This window comes from Trachinotus anak, unplaced genomic scaffold (assembly GCF_046630095.1).
Source record: "Trachinotus anak isolate AG129_WGS33_773 ecotype Australia unplaced genomic scaffold, CSIRO_AGI_Tana_v1 ptg000019l, whole genome shotgun sequence".
Taxonomy (NCBI): Eukaryota; Metazoa; Chordata; class Actinopteri; order Carangiformes; family Carangidae; genus Trachinotus; species Trachinotus anak.
Genome location: NW_027273870.1, coordinates 2,282,080 through 2,300,078, shown reverse-complemented (window position 1 = coordinate 2,300,078; position 17,999 = coordinate 2,282,080). Strand labels below are relative to the sequence as shown.

The following is a 17,999-nucleotide window of genomic DNA, read 5'->3' as shown; positions in this document are numbered from 1 at the left end:
GAAAATGGACCTTCAACAAAATCATTCAGTGGCTTTGGTTCTGTTTTGGTTTTTTTTTGCCTGAATAAAATGCATCCATGCAACATCTGGTTCTTACCTCATGTGGAAACAGATGCACACTATGGTCTGTAGATGTGTTTCTACATGATGTCAGGAACCTCTGTGATTGCAGAAAACAGTGACTGGACAAAGTAAGGATGCAGCCTTTAGCTAAATTAGTGTTAAATGTGATAATTTCATGATAGTATTTGGTCACATGTCCAGGAAAGTGTAGATTTGACTGAGCTGCTGTCAGCACAGTCTCTGAGCATATGAACAGTCATTCAGCCATTTAGGAGCATCTGGTGAACCCCATGCATGTGTATGACTAACCACCACTTTCTGTTGCCAGCTGATCACAGGGAGCGAATGAAGAGGCTCTCATCAGCTTGGCTCTGACTTGGCCTTTCACATAACCTCTCACTCACCTGACAGGAAGACAATCAGCTCCTCCCTCGTCCCATTTTGCATCACTTTCTGTCAGAAGCTTATTTCTCACACATTACATCATGGTATTCTGTTGAAGGAAAACTTACTCTGCTCCTCTGCTTTGACAATTAAACATCAAAGCCTGCAGCAAATTTTCTTTCCTTTCAAAGTTTTCTTTCCCGGCATCCTTTGGGAATTCAGATACGTCTGTGCCCCTGCTGACCAGAGCAAACATAGAAAATTCAATTTGGACATAATTTTGACTACATGCAAACTCAGAAAAAACATGGCGCTATCATCTTTCCTTCTCCTCTCTTTCTTTAGATAATGTAAACATAAATCATTCAGTCAGTCTCCATTATACATCCTGGCTTAGTCATTATTCACAAAGATGCCTGTGTGAATCAGACTGTAACAATAATGCATCTGTTTTACTTAAGGCCAGAACAGCTCTCTCATAACAAAACGATACGGCTGCATACTATATGACTTACATCTGGCAGTTTCATAACAGATGAAGCTGCGCTGAAGTTGTGTGTGCATTTGTCTGTTTGTGCAATTGAGGGAGAATGAGAGAAACCAGTGGCCTGAAACATATATGTGTTAAACAAAAGCTCACACACCAGCTGGGTCCACAGTCAACATACTGCAGGGCTTTCTCCTATCAGATGGCAGCTATATGCACAGTCTGAAAACATGGGAAGAGATGAACACAAGTTAAAAACACTGTACAATATGGTAATGGTAATCAAATTAACACACTGTAATTCAGTTGCATTCGTTAAATGCAATTGGAATGACACATACTGTCAAATCTAAGTACTAATTTAAGGTTCATTTGACATTCCAAAACAGCAGAGCAAGGATTGAAAGCTCTAATATCCTCAATACACCACATAGTAAAACTTCATAAGCCTCTTGCTTAGTAATACAGTAGTAATAGTTATTATGGGCCCTCATATGAGAAAACCTCAGTACGATAGATGAGAGCCATCAACTGAGGAGTCTGAGGATATGTATAGTGGCTGGAGATTTGTGTCTAACAAGATGGAAGGAAGGAAATGAGAGGAGGTCAAGTTCGGAAGAAATTATAACTTCTTAAAAAACAATACAGTATCAGGGACCAGCAGCAAGAAGGGCAAACAGTTTTTACCTGTCTTTGTTTCTGCACCTCACTGTGAAGGTCTAAGAGACTATTTTTAGGTTTTCCTGACTTCTTTTTTCAGCACTGCACTTTAAGCCTTCCTGAAAACCATCATATATAATACTTTAGCCCTGTTATGTACATCGTATATATATATATATATATATATATATATATATATATATATATATATATATATACACACACACTTTGGAAAAGAAAGAAACAGGATGCCACTGTATGAGAAAAAAAAAACCTCAAGCACAACTCTCTGACTGCTTGAGTTGAAACACTTTTTCACCTGTATGTCGTGAAAGGTATTTGGCAAAGTGAGCAACTGGGCTAAGCTCCCAAAAGGACAGTGTAGTCTTGAAATGGGCTAATGGGCTCCACATAAATCCTCCTCTTGCTGAAAAGGAAAGCCCCCGGTCAGGTGTGCCCGCTTCCTAATTTAAGTGAAATCTAGCAGGGATCTAGCAGTGTCAGTCAGCCAGGCCGTGATGCTCCTCAATCCAAGTCTCCCCTGATAACTTCTGACAGCAGTGAGTGCTACACCATTGTCTTCCATCACTAACACCCCTCTGCCTACACCAATACTCAGGCTCAGCCATCCAGCTAATGAAGGAATCTGAAACATGCACACAATTGAACCAACCGCCCCCACACAAACTCACACCTTTGCATACACCTAGAGCCATACAAGAGCACACTCTCACATACTCCCATATACTGTACACACACACTGTACGTGATCATACTGATGCATGCAAACACCCACACCTGTGAGAACTGCACTGGACGGACAAGTGTGGGTAGAAACACACTTTTTTTTGGTCAACATTAAGAACAATACTCACTACATACCTGCCCATGAACACATGGGATGTCTGCAGTGGTGCTGGAATTACAGGGAGGCTCGACTCTCTCTTAACTAGTCATTTGATTTGATTAATACTGTAAGGGATGAAAACAAAACCAAACCCCTGACTCCAGGAGTTTCTGTTCTAAATTTTCAGTGCATGCACATAGAGTTCCTCAAACATTTTAGATGCTTTTGCTAATTTTTGAATGAGAAAACCTGACAGGTGATGTGACAGGTGACATCATGCATTTCAGAATCATAGGACAGCCACAGTATATCTTTTAATACAATATTAAAAAAACACTCACCGACATAAGTATGGACCTCATTTTCCTTTTTTTTTATTAGCATTATCATACATTAGGTACAAATGACACAATCAGTTACAAGGTAAGTAGCTCAGACTCATTTGAAAGGTTTCAGGCTGACAAGGGAAGAAAACAAACATACACCATTTTTAAAATACAATATATTCTTTCTTTTACAGTCTATGCAGATATCTACTGTAAGTCATTTATGTACAACGACAGGGATGCTGAGATTATAAATTACCAGAGGAGAGGAGAGACCATGTTAATGTAAGGGGTTAAGAGATAAGGCATTCCAGCACATCAATGACCCTGTGCTCTGTACGGCCAAAGAGATGGCAGTCCCCTTCAACTCTCTCACTTCACAGCGAACAGGACACGGCGGAGAGTAACAACTTACTACGAAGAAGAGAGACGCTAAGCGAGATTCACATAAAGCAAACAGGTAACCTAAACAGAAGAATATTGTAAGAAATGCCAACTGAAAAAGAAGAAATCATGACAGACTTCTCTCTCAAAACCTTACAATTAAGATCAGAAATGTATTTCATTATACTCTGGCCATCTGGAATCAGTTAAAAGCAACACTATGTAACTTTTGCTGAGCAGCGGCAGCAGCGGCCTCTGCAGCCACAAGTGGTAATTACAGGACACTGGCACCTGAAATTCTGTTGGACCCCGAGACCTAGTGGTTAAGGGTAGTGGAGTCAGCGTGCCCCCGGAAGCTAACAGCTCATGAACGGAAAACAAAGCCTCTCACTCACGTCAAAGCGGCATTCGTCTTATCTGACGGACCGAAGACAAGTTTGCTTTGCCCCTGCCATGATGAGAATATGGAGCTTCTCATAGGTTGCTGAAGACCCGTTGTTGGTGGTGTGTGACGTAGCGCCTTAAAGTGCTGCTCACTTCTCATGGGAGATTCTCCATGCTCAACCCAAGTTACATCGTCCAAGAGCAGACGTTTGGGGGCTCGTTGTGAGAATGAAAGAGGCGTCATTCTCCCTATTACAAGTCAGTGTACCATCAGAATGATTCTGAAGCTGTTATTTTAAGGTGAAACAGTTGCATAATGTTGCTTTTAACTCACAAACAAAAAGGTGAGGACACTAAATACAATGTAAACAACGTAAAACACAAAATACATTTGGCTAATTCCTTTCCCACGGAGTATTAGGGGTCATCGGTAAAGAGTGGAATCGATGCTAACTGTGTGGAGTGAATTACAAGAAAAGTCAACAGCTTTCCTGACCCGATGGGATTCAAAGGGTGAAGGGAGGAGGACACTGCCGATAAGATGATGGATTGACTTGACCCAGGCACTGAGGACAGAGGAACGGGGAGAATGAAAGAGGGTGTACACGAGACAACAGGGGAGGGCTGGGCCAATGTGACGAGGCACAGGGGTAATCCTTCAAACAAGCCATCCTCATCTGTCCTTACGTCACATGATCACTGATCCTTCACTCCCCGAATATTATCCTTCATTATTGTCGATACATATATTAATCAACTCACCGCGTCATTCAGTCATTAATAGGCACAGGGAGGTAAAGGTAAAGCAAGCAGACGAGGATGAGTCAGGTGAGTTTTTCAGACTAAAGGTTATTGGTGTCAGTCAATAAAATGTGCTTAAAATTCTGATTTACAGCGGATGACCATTTCTGTGAGCAAAGTGTGAAGAAGGTTTTTTTTTTTTAAGATCTTTTCTTTACATTCATGAAAAGTTTGAGGTGTGCTGAAACACTGACAGAGTGGAGTGATGTAAAAGTAAATTAACAAAGCTAGTTTGACGATGGATTAAAAATATATGAAGTGGAGTAATGGAGTAAAATGGAGTAGAGACTTTAGAGTCGAACAAGGTGGACGAAGAGAAGTATGTTCGTTCAAGTTGGGAAAGGCACACAAGGGGAGAGTATTAATCTTTTTTTTTCATGCCCACACCGACTGTGACTTGATATTCTGAAAACTTTTCAAAGAAGAAAGATAACTGGGAAGCAAAGTCATCAGAGAGTCCATTACAGGGATGGATCTGGACCGCTAAGTCAGCACATACAGAGGTGCAAGTTCAGACAAGGGCAAGACTGTTGTTGAGTAAACTCTGAGTATGTACAAGGAATATTTTCTATGGATGGGAAATCAAATGTTTTTCTGCCAAGGGCTGGACAGACAGGAGGATATATATATATGGTGAGTTGACTATCAAACTGACTGGCATCGTAATGTGTACTGACACAATGTGCACCAGTATACTCATGGCAGCATGCTAGTATATGGGGTGTGGCTAACAGTGTACAGCAGGTGTGGCGTTAGAGAGTCATCCATGTGAGCTATAGTTGGGTTCTGGGGTTTTCCAGGTTTGGCACATGCAGAAGGTTATATACGATAGGAAACACGGTTGGAGAGCACAACTCTTAGAAAAACACAGAAAATTTTACAAATGTTTCAAAAGCTCCTATCTATATCAGTCAGATATGAGTTTTCTAATGTGATATATCCTTTGAAGCATTCCTGAATTTCTTGAGAAGAAGCTAAAGAAATAAAACCGACAACACCGACAACAGCCAAAAAATAAATGGCAAAAGCAAAAAAACAAACAAAAAAACAATTAACAACAACAACACAACATTAAGAATATAACACAAACCTCATTCATGAGACACTAGAGAGCGAGTGGTCCCACTGGCTTCGCAACAAGCAGTACTTCTGAGTCACAACTCAACATAGATCTGGATTCAACCAACCGACCAATTCAACCAGGATCGTAACGTAAAGTTTCTACAAAAAAGAGCACTGCTCTAGAGCCAGTGACTAGGTTTCAGGAAAAAGTAAGCATTAATATCTAAATTCACAAATTAAATTCACAATCTACTTTATTTAGCCCCTGCGATCTGGGATTGTTTTTTTTTGTTTTTTTTTTGGTTAAGTTGCCGCTCACTCTTGCTCTCACACATAGCTCACCCACCTGTCTCAGCGTTATGACTCTTGTTGGTCTCATGGTAACTGACTGGGATGTCTACTGGCCTGCTTTAAATTCAGTCACTCTAGAGCTAAGCTTACAGTCACACTCCACTATAAATCTCTCTTTTGAGTGTTTCACACTCACTTCCTGTGGGTTTTACCAGAACTACAAACAAGGTGGTTTGTGGTTTTGAGTCGCGTGTATTGTATATATCATTCAGATGTAGCGAATTAGTGGATTATGATGTAGGAGTAGTTGGAAACATTTTTTGTGGACATTTTGAAGCTGTCATATTTAACCCCATTGTAATCAATACGTCTTTAAGATAACTGTGGCCATTATTCTTCAGGAAGGACAAAACAACTTCAACAGGTGACTCTTAACCTCTAAAGTTAGATTTTGAATGGAGCTTCATTTCAGGGTTGCAACTCTTTGGGGTTTCATACTTCGTAGCATGCAGCATTTAGCAGATCACGTGCATGAGTGATGCCTACCAACAGCATGCAGATACAGAAAGACAGCCCGACGCGCATCCAATCAACACACAGCTTGCAGTACAAATAATTGAATATGATTAAAGAAAATGAAAAGAAAAAAAAAAGATTTGATAAATCTGCCAACACAAGGGAAACATATTTCTACAACTTGCTAAATCTGGACTCTATTTAAGACATCCAGTTGTTACAAAGTTGATCTCTACTGGGTTATGTTCCAAGTTGTTTAATTTCTTTTTTTTTTTTTTACACATACAAATATTGGTTTATCTAATTAATGTAATAAAAGCACATTCAGGTGTTGGTATAAAACTGTAACTTGCTATACTCTTTTTGAATAACTCATGATTATTTACAAAGGAGTTATACACTGATATTAGATACATTAAAATATTCATCTGATCTAATGGAAAAATATGTATGAGTTCACAGAAAAGAGGAGAGTAAAAACGAATCTGGTTTAAAGACACTGAAGAAGCAAAAAGGAAAGCAAAAAAAACAAAAAGAGGTTCATATTCAACTAATAATGATTATGGGAGAGTTTGTTCTCATGACAACGAAACAATGTTTTTGATTTGCAACTTGTGTATCCAAGAAACCAGACAAATGTGGTTTATCTATGCTTGAGGGCACGATACTGTATGCAATAAAACATTGCATGGTTAATACATAAAGACAGGAGTTAATGTTATGCTCTAAACTAAAATAACAGTTTATTAAAATGTCTTGTACTGTTTCTGTTAAGACATTTATGACCAAAGGGAGGTTTTGTAGTTATGGGCATGGTGGGACAGGGAGAGTAATTAACACTGACTAGTGTTAAAACATGACAAACTGTAAACTTTTTAGGTCTGATTTTTCAAGGTAGATATAATATTTTCTGCCATTGCCCACGTGCTAAACTGATTACTGTTTGATTGTGTGTCCACTAAATTATTGATAAGGTAAATATCTGCAGCTAAGCAAGGGCTGGGAAATAAATCTGAGAAATCATTGTTTTCAAAACCCAGGTAAAACAGGCTGATAAAAGTGAAGTGAAGTTTGAAAAAACTGAAACCAACCCAGACACTTTCATACCTACGTGACTCACGTATTTGCTTTTTCACAGACTGCACATTGTTGAAATACGTAACTGTTGATTTGCTATGCACACTCAGAAAGGTGAGAGTGGCTGGAATCAGTTTGTACTGAAATATAATTTTACACCATCACCATGAAAACAAAAGGGGAAGAAAAGTGTAAACATGATACAGGAAATGTCGAATCACGAGGTGCAGTTTCAACTCCTGCACTGCCTGTCCTTTGGCTAGAGCTTCTACACGGCATAACATGGGTGTTTTTCTGGTCAGCACATACAGCAATATCTATAATTTGATGATTTTCCACATAGATAAAAACAGATCTGTAGACTCTAATGTTTATCTGTTGAGATTTTTTGCACAGGCATCCTTTCCAGAATAATCTGTGCTTTAACTACTATCTTAGGTGAATGCTCTTTCAATATTCTCTTGGTTATACAGGCAGACATCAATTAACTCTTAAATGAATCATATACTGGCATAGATAAATAAAGCCTGACACCCTTCTGTCTCAGTGCCTCCAGTTATGGTAAACCTTCAATATAAGTTGCAGGGTTAAGGAAGGACATCCTTGTCTATAGTGCATGCTCATCATTAAACTAAAGGAAATTAGAAACAGTCTACTCTATATAATCTATACTGGCAAAGATATTGTATAGAACTAATACGGATGTGCTAAATTCCTGCTTATGAATAAAACCAATACATAAAGTGGGCCTTTGATCAAGTTGTGGTCAGATGTTAGATAGGCGGTAGGTTTAAGTGGGCAGCAGTGAGCAGGGAGGTTCTTCAGGGGAGGTTTCCCCATCCTTCTCATACGCTGTTGCTAAGCGACGGGTGTACGAACTGCGGGTTGATGAAAGAGAACCCTGCAAACTCGGCCTGGTCGATGTTGGCGATAACCAGCTCATCCGGTGGTGTGAGCTGGGGCTGAGTGCGTGTGAAGAACTTGTCAAAGTTCTCCGCTCCTTTGCCACACTGTAGAAGAGAGAGAGAGAGAGAGAGAGAGAGAGAGAGAGAAGAAGGAGAAGAAGTTTAAACACAAGGTATGTAAAATAATATGAAGAGTGCAAGCAGAGCAACATGACTAGAAAAAAATCTGGAGCACTGGCTATGCACACTGCAATTCTGCGAAGGCCAGTGCACGGCAAATTCTCAGAAGACAAGAGCCACCATCGCATTCAGCAGAATTTGCTTTGAACTTCTTGGAAATTTTCACAAATGAGCCCAAAGCACAGGACACATATCATCATAGTCATCACCAAACATCGTCAGTCACTACCATCACCATTCAACCTACTTAATAAACTCACGCTGGGCTGAGCAACTCCACAATGTGCATGGACAATGCGAAAAGCAGCATTTGTGTTTTCTCCCACTTCAACCTGTCAACTAATTAAAGTACATCTTCACCCTGTGCCCTGGCCTACATAAAAATGGAGAACATATCACACCTGATCCCCCACTTTTTCCACCCATTTAAGCAGGAGGGAGTCAACAAATTCAGATTACAAGCTCTACATCTCATTCACCCGAAATCGCTATGCACCCCTACTGAATACCGAATCAACGGTGTCACAGCTGTGGAACAGCGGCACAGTTTCCTGTAAACAAGGCCCAGGATTGATTCTATGAGAGGAAATAGAGTTAGCACCTCTGTAATAAGGCATGGTGTGTTGGCACTGATCTAACAGCCTGCTGTGATGCAGCTCCTTTGTCTCAGATACGCACCTGCTTTTGAGCATTTGACCCCCCCCAACCATCAACGCTGATTATCTTATAGAAGAATGAATGATTCCTCGAGTGAAAATAGCAACAGTATCAAGGTGCAACAAGGTCATAAAAGGGTTAATTGGTGTGTTCATGAGAGCGAGGCAAGCTGTCGGTATTTAACAGGAGACATCAAAAGTGTTTTCATGTTCCTGCGATGAGAGGATAATCAAATTAAAACAAAGACACGGAAAAAGGATCGTGTCACGTGGCGGATGAATTAGCACTTCAGAGAATTTCAATGTCAGCTGAGACCACTGAGATTTGCATTTGCAGCACCTATTTCCACCAACTGGGGCCAAAGACAGTGAACGGATCACGCATGAACAGATCCTGTTAAAAAACCAACACCAACTGGCTGCTTTTGTCTAACAACCGTTACCAACACTAGGCAATGGTTTTAGGACCAGAGGACACAGAAACCAGCTGTTTTATCTCTTTCCAAGCTAATCTAATTCATTATCTTAGCTATATTTCAAGGCTATCAGTATCCCCTTAGGATTAGCTTTTGTGGCTGATCTGGCCAGTCTCTAACACAAACTTGCCAATGTGCCTTGGTACCATTCTTTCAAAAGAGAGAGGTCGAGTCCAACCCTGTTTCAAACTGCACCAGCACTCTTCACTCTTCATGTTTACCAAAACTCTGTCAGTCTGACATCCGCGCTCTTTCATGCAAATCAATAGCATCAATTTTTAATGTTCTGACAGTCACAACCAAGCAAAACTTTTTAGGGCCAGCACACTGGTGTCAACATAAAAAGACTTCAGTTTGTCATTTGGATGTGATGTGTCAGATCAGTGACTGAAGGCCTGCGAGTGGATAACCCACAAAGAGCATTGGAGAGGTGTCTTTCAGGTGGAGATGAGACTTTTTTGTGCTGTTTTTTTGTTTATGTAATCAAATCGAATAGTTTTTTTCCATTAACAGAACTTTTAAGTTATGCTTTTGTCTCTACTGGAGACAGAGACAGAGAAAGGGAGCGTATAAGAGAAAGAGTGAGTGAGAAAGAGAGGAGGCTGCGTACATCACCCTCATTTCCTCATCAGCTAATCCACCTACGTGGATGCATGCATTCTTAAAATATACAGACAATCATACACCCAAACACACACATGCACATACAGTCTGGGACCAAGTGCATCACTTGATAAGCATTCGTGTCCCCTGGGGAGAGACTGTTCTGCAGCTGGCTGTGAGGATAACTGACTCTGTGAGCCCAAACGCCACGGGCCCCTAACACAGGACTTAAACAGAAAGAAAGGATAATGGGAGCCATACCAGTTTTGGCATTGTTGTCTTAGGAATAAACATTAGTGCATTAGACTTAAAGGGTTGTTTCGCCAAACATTACGTCAGCGTTCAAATGCACATAGCAAAATTTACACTGCCTGATGCCTACTTTAGAAATATAAATTATACTGAAGGTCAATTAGTTTCCAGTTTTCATTGTGACAGATTTGTTGAATCATGTCAAATTAAGTTAGATTATCATGGGGGAGGAGCCTTGCTGGGTTGATGTGTCTGTCGATGTTATTTTCAATGCATTTTCCATTGTAGCTGAAAGAAGTTTGTTCAGATATGATTGACGACAGAATATTTTGGCCTAATAAATGCTTGCAGATTTAACCCCAACTGTAGAGGGGCCATGTAGGTAGATGTCCTCTGACTTCTGCTTCACCCTGTGCAGCACACAGAAATCTCCATCAAAGTATATGTCTCTTTTTCCTGAATGTGCTATTACTACTCTGGAACACCACTGACTAAACTTGACCACTCTTCTTAGACTTTACAGTAACTGACTGACTGACTCACAGGAGTTCTGACAGGACCTGCGTCCCCACCGGGGAGATCTACACTACAAATACGAGAAGAGAAGAGGCAACTTGTTTTGTTTCGGGAGGATGCTGGGAGATTTTGCAGAAGAGTCTGGTCTGCCATTACACATCCTCTGCTCTGCATTTTCAATCCCTTCCAATCAGTTTTAATTGGTGGTATTAAGGCAACTGGAGCCCACAACCATCTGTGACCTGGCTTTGAAACTCTTGACTAACTGATGACTAACTGGCCTCATCCACTGCTGCCCTACATTACAATCACAGACAGGACGTCCTTGTCTAAGTTTGTGTATGTTTGTATTTATGTCACCATGTGTACCAGCAAGTGTTTGTGTGTCTGTCTGTGTGTGTGTTTAGGCATGTCTATCTGTGTCTGTTGAGCAAACACACTGTGGTCGAAAAGGTACAGACATTTTTATTTCTACTTGTTTTATCATTGGTGAGGCCAGACAGAACATGTCAGGTGATCCAACACAAGACAGAACATAAAAACGTTGAGACACAGATGTTTCTAAGGTGTGTGTTTGTGTGTGAGATTTTTTTTTTAATGTCCTCACATGACAGGTGACGTTGGCTCCGAGCCACCACCACCCTGTCAGAGCGGATAGAAGACGGGGAGCAAATGTGGCTCTGTGTGCGTGCTGCCTCTCTCTCTTTCCTACACAGCAGATACCGGATGGGTATCACCACGGTCCTCAACTGCTATGTCGCTACTGCCTCCTTGTCTTCTTCTATCCATCACTGACCATCTGTCATTCAAGTGAAGCAACACATTTTTCATTCCAACCTCCACCAACGATCACCGGCCCCAAAATATCTGTTTCCGGACCACAAACAGCTCCTCCTTTTGAGACAAGGCCTCTGCTCTCAAGTCATACTCCCGCCAGTGTGTATGCAAAACATATGTTGGATGAAGCTTCAGCTCCTCAACTGACAGTGCTGAGACTTCATTTTAAACGGACGGGACTTAAGATTTGTGGCGGTGCTTAGCATTGTTGCGCTCAGTTTGTTTTTTTTTTTGTTTTTTTTTGTGAAAAAGCATCACGTCACAAATAAAGGACCTTGAATAGTCTAGAAACGGTTTTATAGGAGCTGCTCTCATAAGCTAAACGAAGCTCAAAAGCTGAACTGGACAAGAACAAAGGGAGAAAATTAGGTTACGTGCTACGGTTCATGAGAATCTGCTTCACTGCCTTTATGACGTTTTCAGGGACACAAACTTGCCCTTTTGAAAAAGCACAGAGCTGGTCTTACATCTCCTGTTTCTCACTGTGTGATTCATCCAGCCCTTATGGGGTGAGACCAGAGCCATTATGCTGTTGATACATCCTCCCATACACAGTGACATAGTGTGCTACATGGGTTTTTGACCTACTTTCTCTCATCTTTAATCTCTCTCCCTCTCTCTCTCTCTCTGCACACATACAGACGTGCACGCCTCTGCACTCAAGCATATTAAAAGAACACTCAGCTACTTAGGATGATAAATGAGTGCCTGCCTCCATTAAGAGTTATGCCAAGATGCTCTCTCTCTCTCTCTCTCTCTCGCTCTCTCTCTCTCTCTCTCTCACTCTTGCTCCCTCTCCCTGAAGCCACAGGCATGGGAAGCTCTCCGCTCTTGTCATCGTCATCCTAAACATCATGTTTTGTTTTGTTGAATTGTTAGCTTGTCATTAGCAGTGAACAGCTTGCAGAAGGGCAACTGTCATTTGAACTCAGCTGATATTTCACAGAAAACATTTAACAGAAAAAAAGTTTAAAAAAAATGGAATATGAGTTTTTTTCAGAAACGCTGCCCTGTAGGGAAATTTATCAACTAATTCATTTTCACTGCCTTAGTTCATGAATGCATAGTGCAACTAAATCATAAAGCACAGTTGAACCCATTGGTTATTGGTGCAGAAAACCAAAAGATAAAATCAGGACCTTGCATCACCATCAGGGTTTTGGCTACGCTTCAAAGAAATGCAGTGTGGACCAGTTTTACAGCTGTTATAATAATGAACTTCTGCTGCATCTGCACCAATACATTTCTTTTACATTGACTTTATATAAAAAAAAAGCAGAAGGGCTTCAGTGTTTAACCTGTGCAGATTACAGATTGGGTTTGTAATAAATTAACCCAAATGCATCAGACTTGGCATCTGTTGAGAAATGAACTATGTGTGACCCCAAATTAGGAAATAATGAAATAAAGACAACAAATAAATACACAAACAAACTGAAAATGTTTCCTCTTATGCCCAATAAGCTAAAAGAGGACAGGCAGACATGCTCAGTCAAGCTGCAGCAGACTGTGCCTCTCATTTTCTTACAGCTACAGTGAGTCACAACTCATCCATATTGCCATCATTTTCTCTCTCTGTGTGTGCATGTATGAATGTCCATGCATCCCATCAGGTGTGCACATCCTTTCCTTGGACACTTTTCCATGACTTCTGTGCAGTGACTAAGTCCTCCCACTCTTTCTTGCCCCGCTTCTTCCCTCCCTTCATTCACCATCAATCAGCAGCTTCCTATTTGACCTACTTTTTCCATCCCGCTCCGCTCCGCTCAGCCATAAAGACTATTGGCCATCCACAAGTGGGTGTAAAACGTAGTGTGCCTCAAGTGCGTTGTAGTCTGAAGAAATTAGCCTGAATTCGTGCCAACACTGCTCGCTGGACGTGGCTGGCATTTAACTATGCACTTGTTGTGTTACCTGCGGTGGACGGCTGCACAGTGACAGCAACCAACACTATAAATATGGATCAACACTAACTGAGTGTGCTCTGACACTCATTCTACCACACAGTCTGTGTCCTTCGTGCTTGTCTGCAGCCCCGGTCCAATGGATACGGATGGTCTGACTCTCTCAGCTGGGTGCAGCCGGTGTATTGATTGCAATTCCACAGCTGTCACAGGTGGATGAAGTGAGATTGAACGGGGTTAGATGCACAAGGAGAAAGGAAAGAAGTGGAGGGTGGATTAGAGAGGCAGGGTGAGACCTGGTGAGGGGTGAGAGGGGGGTGTATAATGATGGAATGGACTCAGAAACAGCACTGCATTACATTGTATAATGAGATGGACATGATGGATCATATAAGAGTAGCTCATGGTGCATCCAGCAATGTTTTGTTACTTTCTTTCGACCTCTCTCATCTTTCACCCTAATCTGCATCTACAGCAGGACCCATGCACGCATGCACTGTGAAAAGAACATCCACATTTGCATGCATCCACCTCCCTGTAACTTTAGCATGGACAAATACACAAGAACAGAGGCTTTCCTTTCTCCTTCTGCTATCGATTATGCCCCCTACACACCGGCAAACTCGCACTCTCATGCAGCAAACAGACACAAAGATGAGGAGAACATGCAAGGAAATCTTCCTCCCCTGCTTTTCTCAATCTCTGTTAACCTTCATGTTCTTTAACCTTCCCACCCACCCACACACCCACACACACACCCACACACACACACACACACCTACTCACACACACACACACACGCAAAGCACACATAGCATTTCCAGCACATCGACTCAGTGGGAGCCTACATGAACAGAGAGGCCAGGATTCACCATATTAGAGGAACTGCAGCCCTTGAGAGTGAAACAGAAGAGAACTACAATTTTTAAAATGAACACACACACACACACACACACACACACACACACACACACACACACACACACACACACACACACACACACACACAACACTGACTTACACTCATCTGTATTCCTGTTTTTGTTTCTTTTTTACAAGAAACAGCCTACATGAACTCTGTATGAGTCCCTCTGTGTGTGTGTGTGTGTGTGTGTGTGTGTGTGTGTGTGTGTGTACACATATAAAAGGTTGAATGATAAACAGAGAGACAGGGAGAAAGTGTGTGTGTGTAGGTGCTCAGTTACTCAAGGGGCTTCAGAAGTACACCTTATTGCGCAGCAAATATGAGCTGTATGAGATACGCCTTCATAATAAATGGATGTTACATAAATTTTAGATTAAGACGAGAGGCTTTGAAATTACTTATGGTCCATATAACACATACCATATGTAGCCTATGCACACAGCTCTATTTTGACCATATGAAAGAGTTTCATCTTGAGCCTGTATTATACAGCGTATCACATCTTGGATCAATGGAAATCAAAGTGAATTCAATTCTGTTCATTGAGCAAAAACCCTGATTTTTTTTTTTTTTACTGTAAACTAAATGTTTTTGTAAAATTGTACACTTCTGGTGTACAGTCCTGACTCTGCTTGTGCTGTCAGTGTGGAAGCCCACAAAGCTTTGACACTCATCAGTGAAAATCCTGAGACGTATTAGCAGTGAATTACACCAGTGGCACGACTTCCTCCTCGTGTGTCATGTTCTTGACATCCATTCCCGGCACTGTCAGACACTCTTGACGGGGATGTTACAAGGGACAGCAGTCAGATTACATCAGCCAAGTGTTATCTCGACTCCTTCCATACATGAATATATCCTGTTTAATGCGGTCACCTTCACAGGACAAGAACTAAAAACATATGAAACAGTTGTTTACAAAAAAAAAATTAATGTCTGGTATTTATCTCATTAATTTACCTGGAGTGGCAACGACACATCCTGGTAGTTAGCATGGTGTTGGCTCTGCTTCTCAATCAATGTGTGCTGTTATTTATGATGGGCTGAGATAAAATCTGTGTGTATTCATCAACAATACATCAAATGTTTCACTAACCCAAGAAAAGACTATTTTCCATTAAAGCGAGACTATACACCCACCTGTGCCCACAATCCAACACCGCTGACAGTTGTCCTTACTCTGTCTGCCTCAGTGCAGAATGTGCTGCGGCTGAGTGACTAAGCTCTGGCAACATTTTAGAAAAAAAATATTCATGTACTGAAGGGTTCAGCCAGATCACTTAGCTCCTGTAACCATGCAGACAGCTTTGGTTTTATTTGCTAAGGTTTGGGATTCCTGCCATCTGGGACTGCAGTTGGTGACTGTTTGAAACTGCATTCACTCAGCATCACCTTTGTTCTCCCTTCTTCTTCTTTTTTCACCAGCACTTTTACCTCTCATCAAATTTCAAGTAAATCTTCCTGGAAGTATTCATGGAGATAGATTTTTGAAAAAAGGCCTGGAGGCTTTTTGTTGTAGTTCAGTATTGAGAGGTAAAAACAGGAAATCTTCTCACTGATATTCCAAAAAGTTGGTGTTGAGTCCAACTTACAACTAACTTTGCCTGGATTGCTAAATCATATCAAACACAAAACACCTAATACTGTGCACAAGTTGTCATCATCTGTGAATATAAATGAAAACTGTAGTTAATACTCTGGTTAATCTAAGGACTGTAACTAGAGTTATGTTGTAACTGGTGACTTCCCCTGTTTGAGTTTGTATTCTGACAAATCTGACTGAAGGCTGAGGAGCAACTTAGTAAACAAGAACAAATAGTCCCGGAGGGAGCGGATAACGCAGCGGAGGGGCAGAACACTTCTTGCCGTAACAGATTTGTCTTGTAATGATGAGCACATCTGTTCTTGTGCGTTTCAATGTGCGCAGTTCAGAAGGTTGTAGCTGTTTACTTGTCTTGTTTATGTGTTTCGTGTTTGCACGCTCTAAGAGGTGGTAACTTGTAGCAGGTGAGAAAAAAATATCACTGTATCTCAGCAAAGTGACTTTACACCATGCACCCAAATGGAAATAGAGCCCAACGTGGTGATTTTCTCTTTGTGATAGGAACAGACAAGTGTAATGGGAAATCCAGCCTTATTTTAATGAAGGCTAAACTTATGTGAGAGAGGCTACGGACCATCTTAACCTTGGTCACAGTAATTATATTAACTGGTGTCACACCTAATTAGACTACGGAGTATAAATGAAGCCCTGAGGACGTGTGTTTACAGGACTTACCACTTTAGGCTTGAAGGGCGGCTGTATCTCCCTGTTCTGGAGGCGTTCCCAGTCGATACGTCTGAAGAAGGCATGTTCTCTGATGTCCCGCTCTCCCTCGGGACCACAGCCCAGACGCTTGGATGGGTGCTTGGTCATCAGCTGCTCATAGTAGGGGAATAAAAAAACGAGAACATGGAGTCAAATCAAAGAGAATATAGATGGTATCATGGGTCTGAATCACAGCGGTGATTCCCAGATCATTGGCTATTTGCTGCACTTAACAGTGGTGTACGTTATAAGAAGACAAAAACACTGTGGAATTAATGGTTCTCATAGGTTTTTCATTGGAATCCGGTTTTGTCAAGTTCAAAGAAAAATAAAAAACTTTTTGTCCAAAGTAAAAGGAGAAAACGTTCAGTTTGCAGGTTTAGGGTCACTTTTAGTGCATCAGGAAAACTCTCACTTTTGTTTTCTGTCCCTCCTGTGTTCATTCACTGATGTGTTTTGTAATGTGATTACACCTCATTTCTAGGTCAGTAAATGACAACGAAACAGATGGCTCTGAAAAAGAGTGACAGAACCCCCCCCTCCCCCTTTGTTCCACCTTTAGAGAGCTGCTGCCACTTACAGTCACACCACAGACAACATGGGGACACAATCTGCACTTTCTTAAAAAAAAGAAAGAAGGGCACCCACAGGAAACATAACCAAGTAGAAAATCAGTCCCTGTTAAATGCTGTAGGAGCCCGTTGGTATTACATAAATGTAATTATCCAAGCAAAGGGTCAAAAATTACAAGTCAAATTAAATGTTTGTTTTATTAGGCTTGCAGTCGGAGAGCCTACATGTTCTTGTTTGCATTAACAGAACACAAGCTGGCCTGGAGGAGGAAACAAACACTTTTAAATGCATTAAAACGATTCCTGCTCATAATGGAGGATAATCACTGCTTGGTTGTCGACATACACTGCTACCACGTACTATTTACATAAATATTTTGCATTATTTTCCCTGCCTAAGTGCTGTGATTTGTCTTGATTGAGTTGGAAAGGAAGGGGTAAGGAGAATTTTGGAGATGGACACAGAGCCTGCTGGCTTCAGAACTGACAGTCCAAGGACAAAATGACTTATTCATGTACCGGAGTCTGAAATGGAAATAGGGCTTTGTTTGACCGAGCTCGTTTAAATGCTTAAATAGGCTGG

The 17,999-nt window shown here is 41.2% G+C and overlaps 1 protein-coding gene across 2 annotated transcripts in view; it reads right to left on the bottom strand.

Moving 5' to 3' along the window:
• Nucleotides 1–6,465: 6,465 nt before the first annotated feature.
• prkcaa (protein kinase C, alpha, a) overlaps nt 6,466–17,999 on the bottom strand; it is a 130,095-nt gene continuing 118,561 nt past the window's right edge. For both annotated transcript variants that reach the window (XM_071504825.1, XM_071504826.1), the window contains 2 exons: nt 16,815–16,955; nt 6,466–8,292 (listed from right to left, as the gene is read on the bottom strand). In XM_071504825.1, the coding sequence (XP_071360926.1) occupies nt 8,128–8,292; nt 16,815–16,955 (306 nt within the window). In that variant the 3' untranslated portion in view covers nt 6,466–8,127. The remainder of the gene's footprint in view (nt 8,293–16,814; nt 16,956–17,999) is intronic.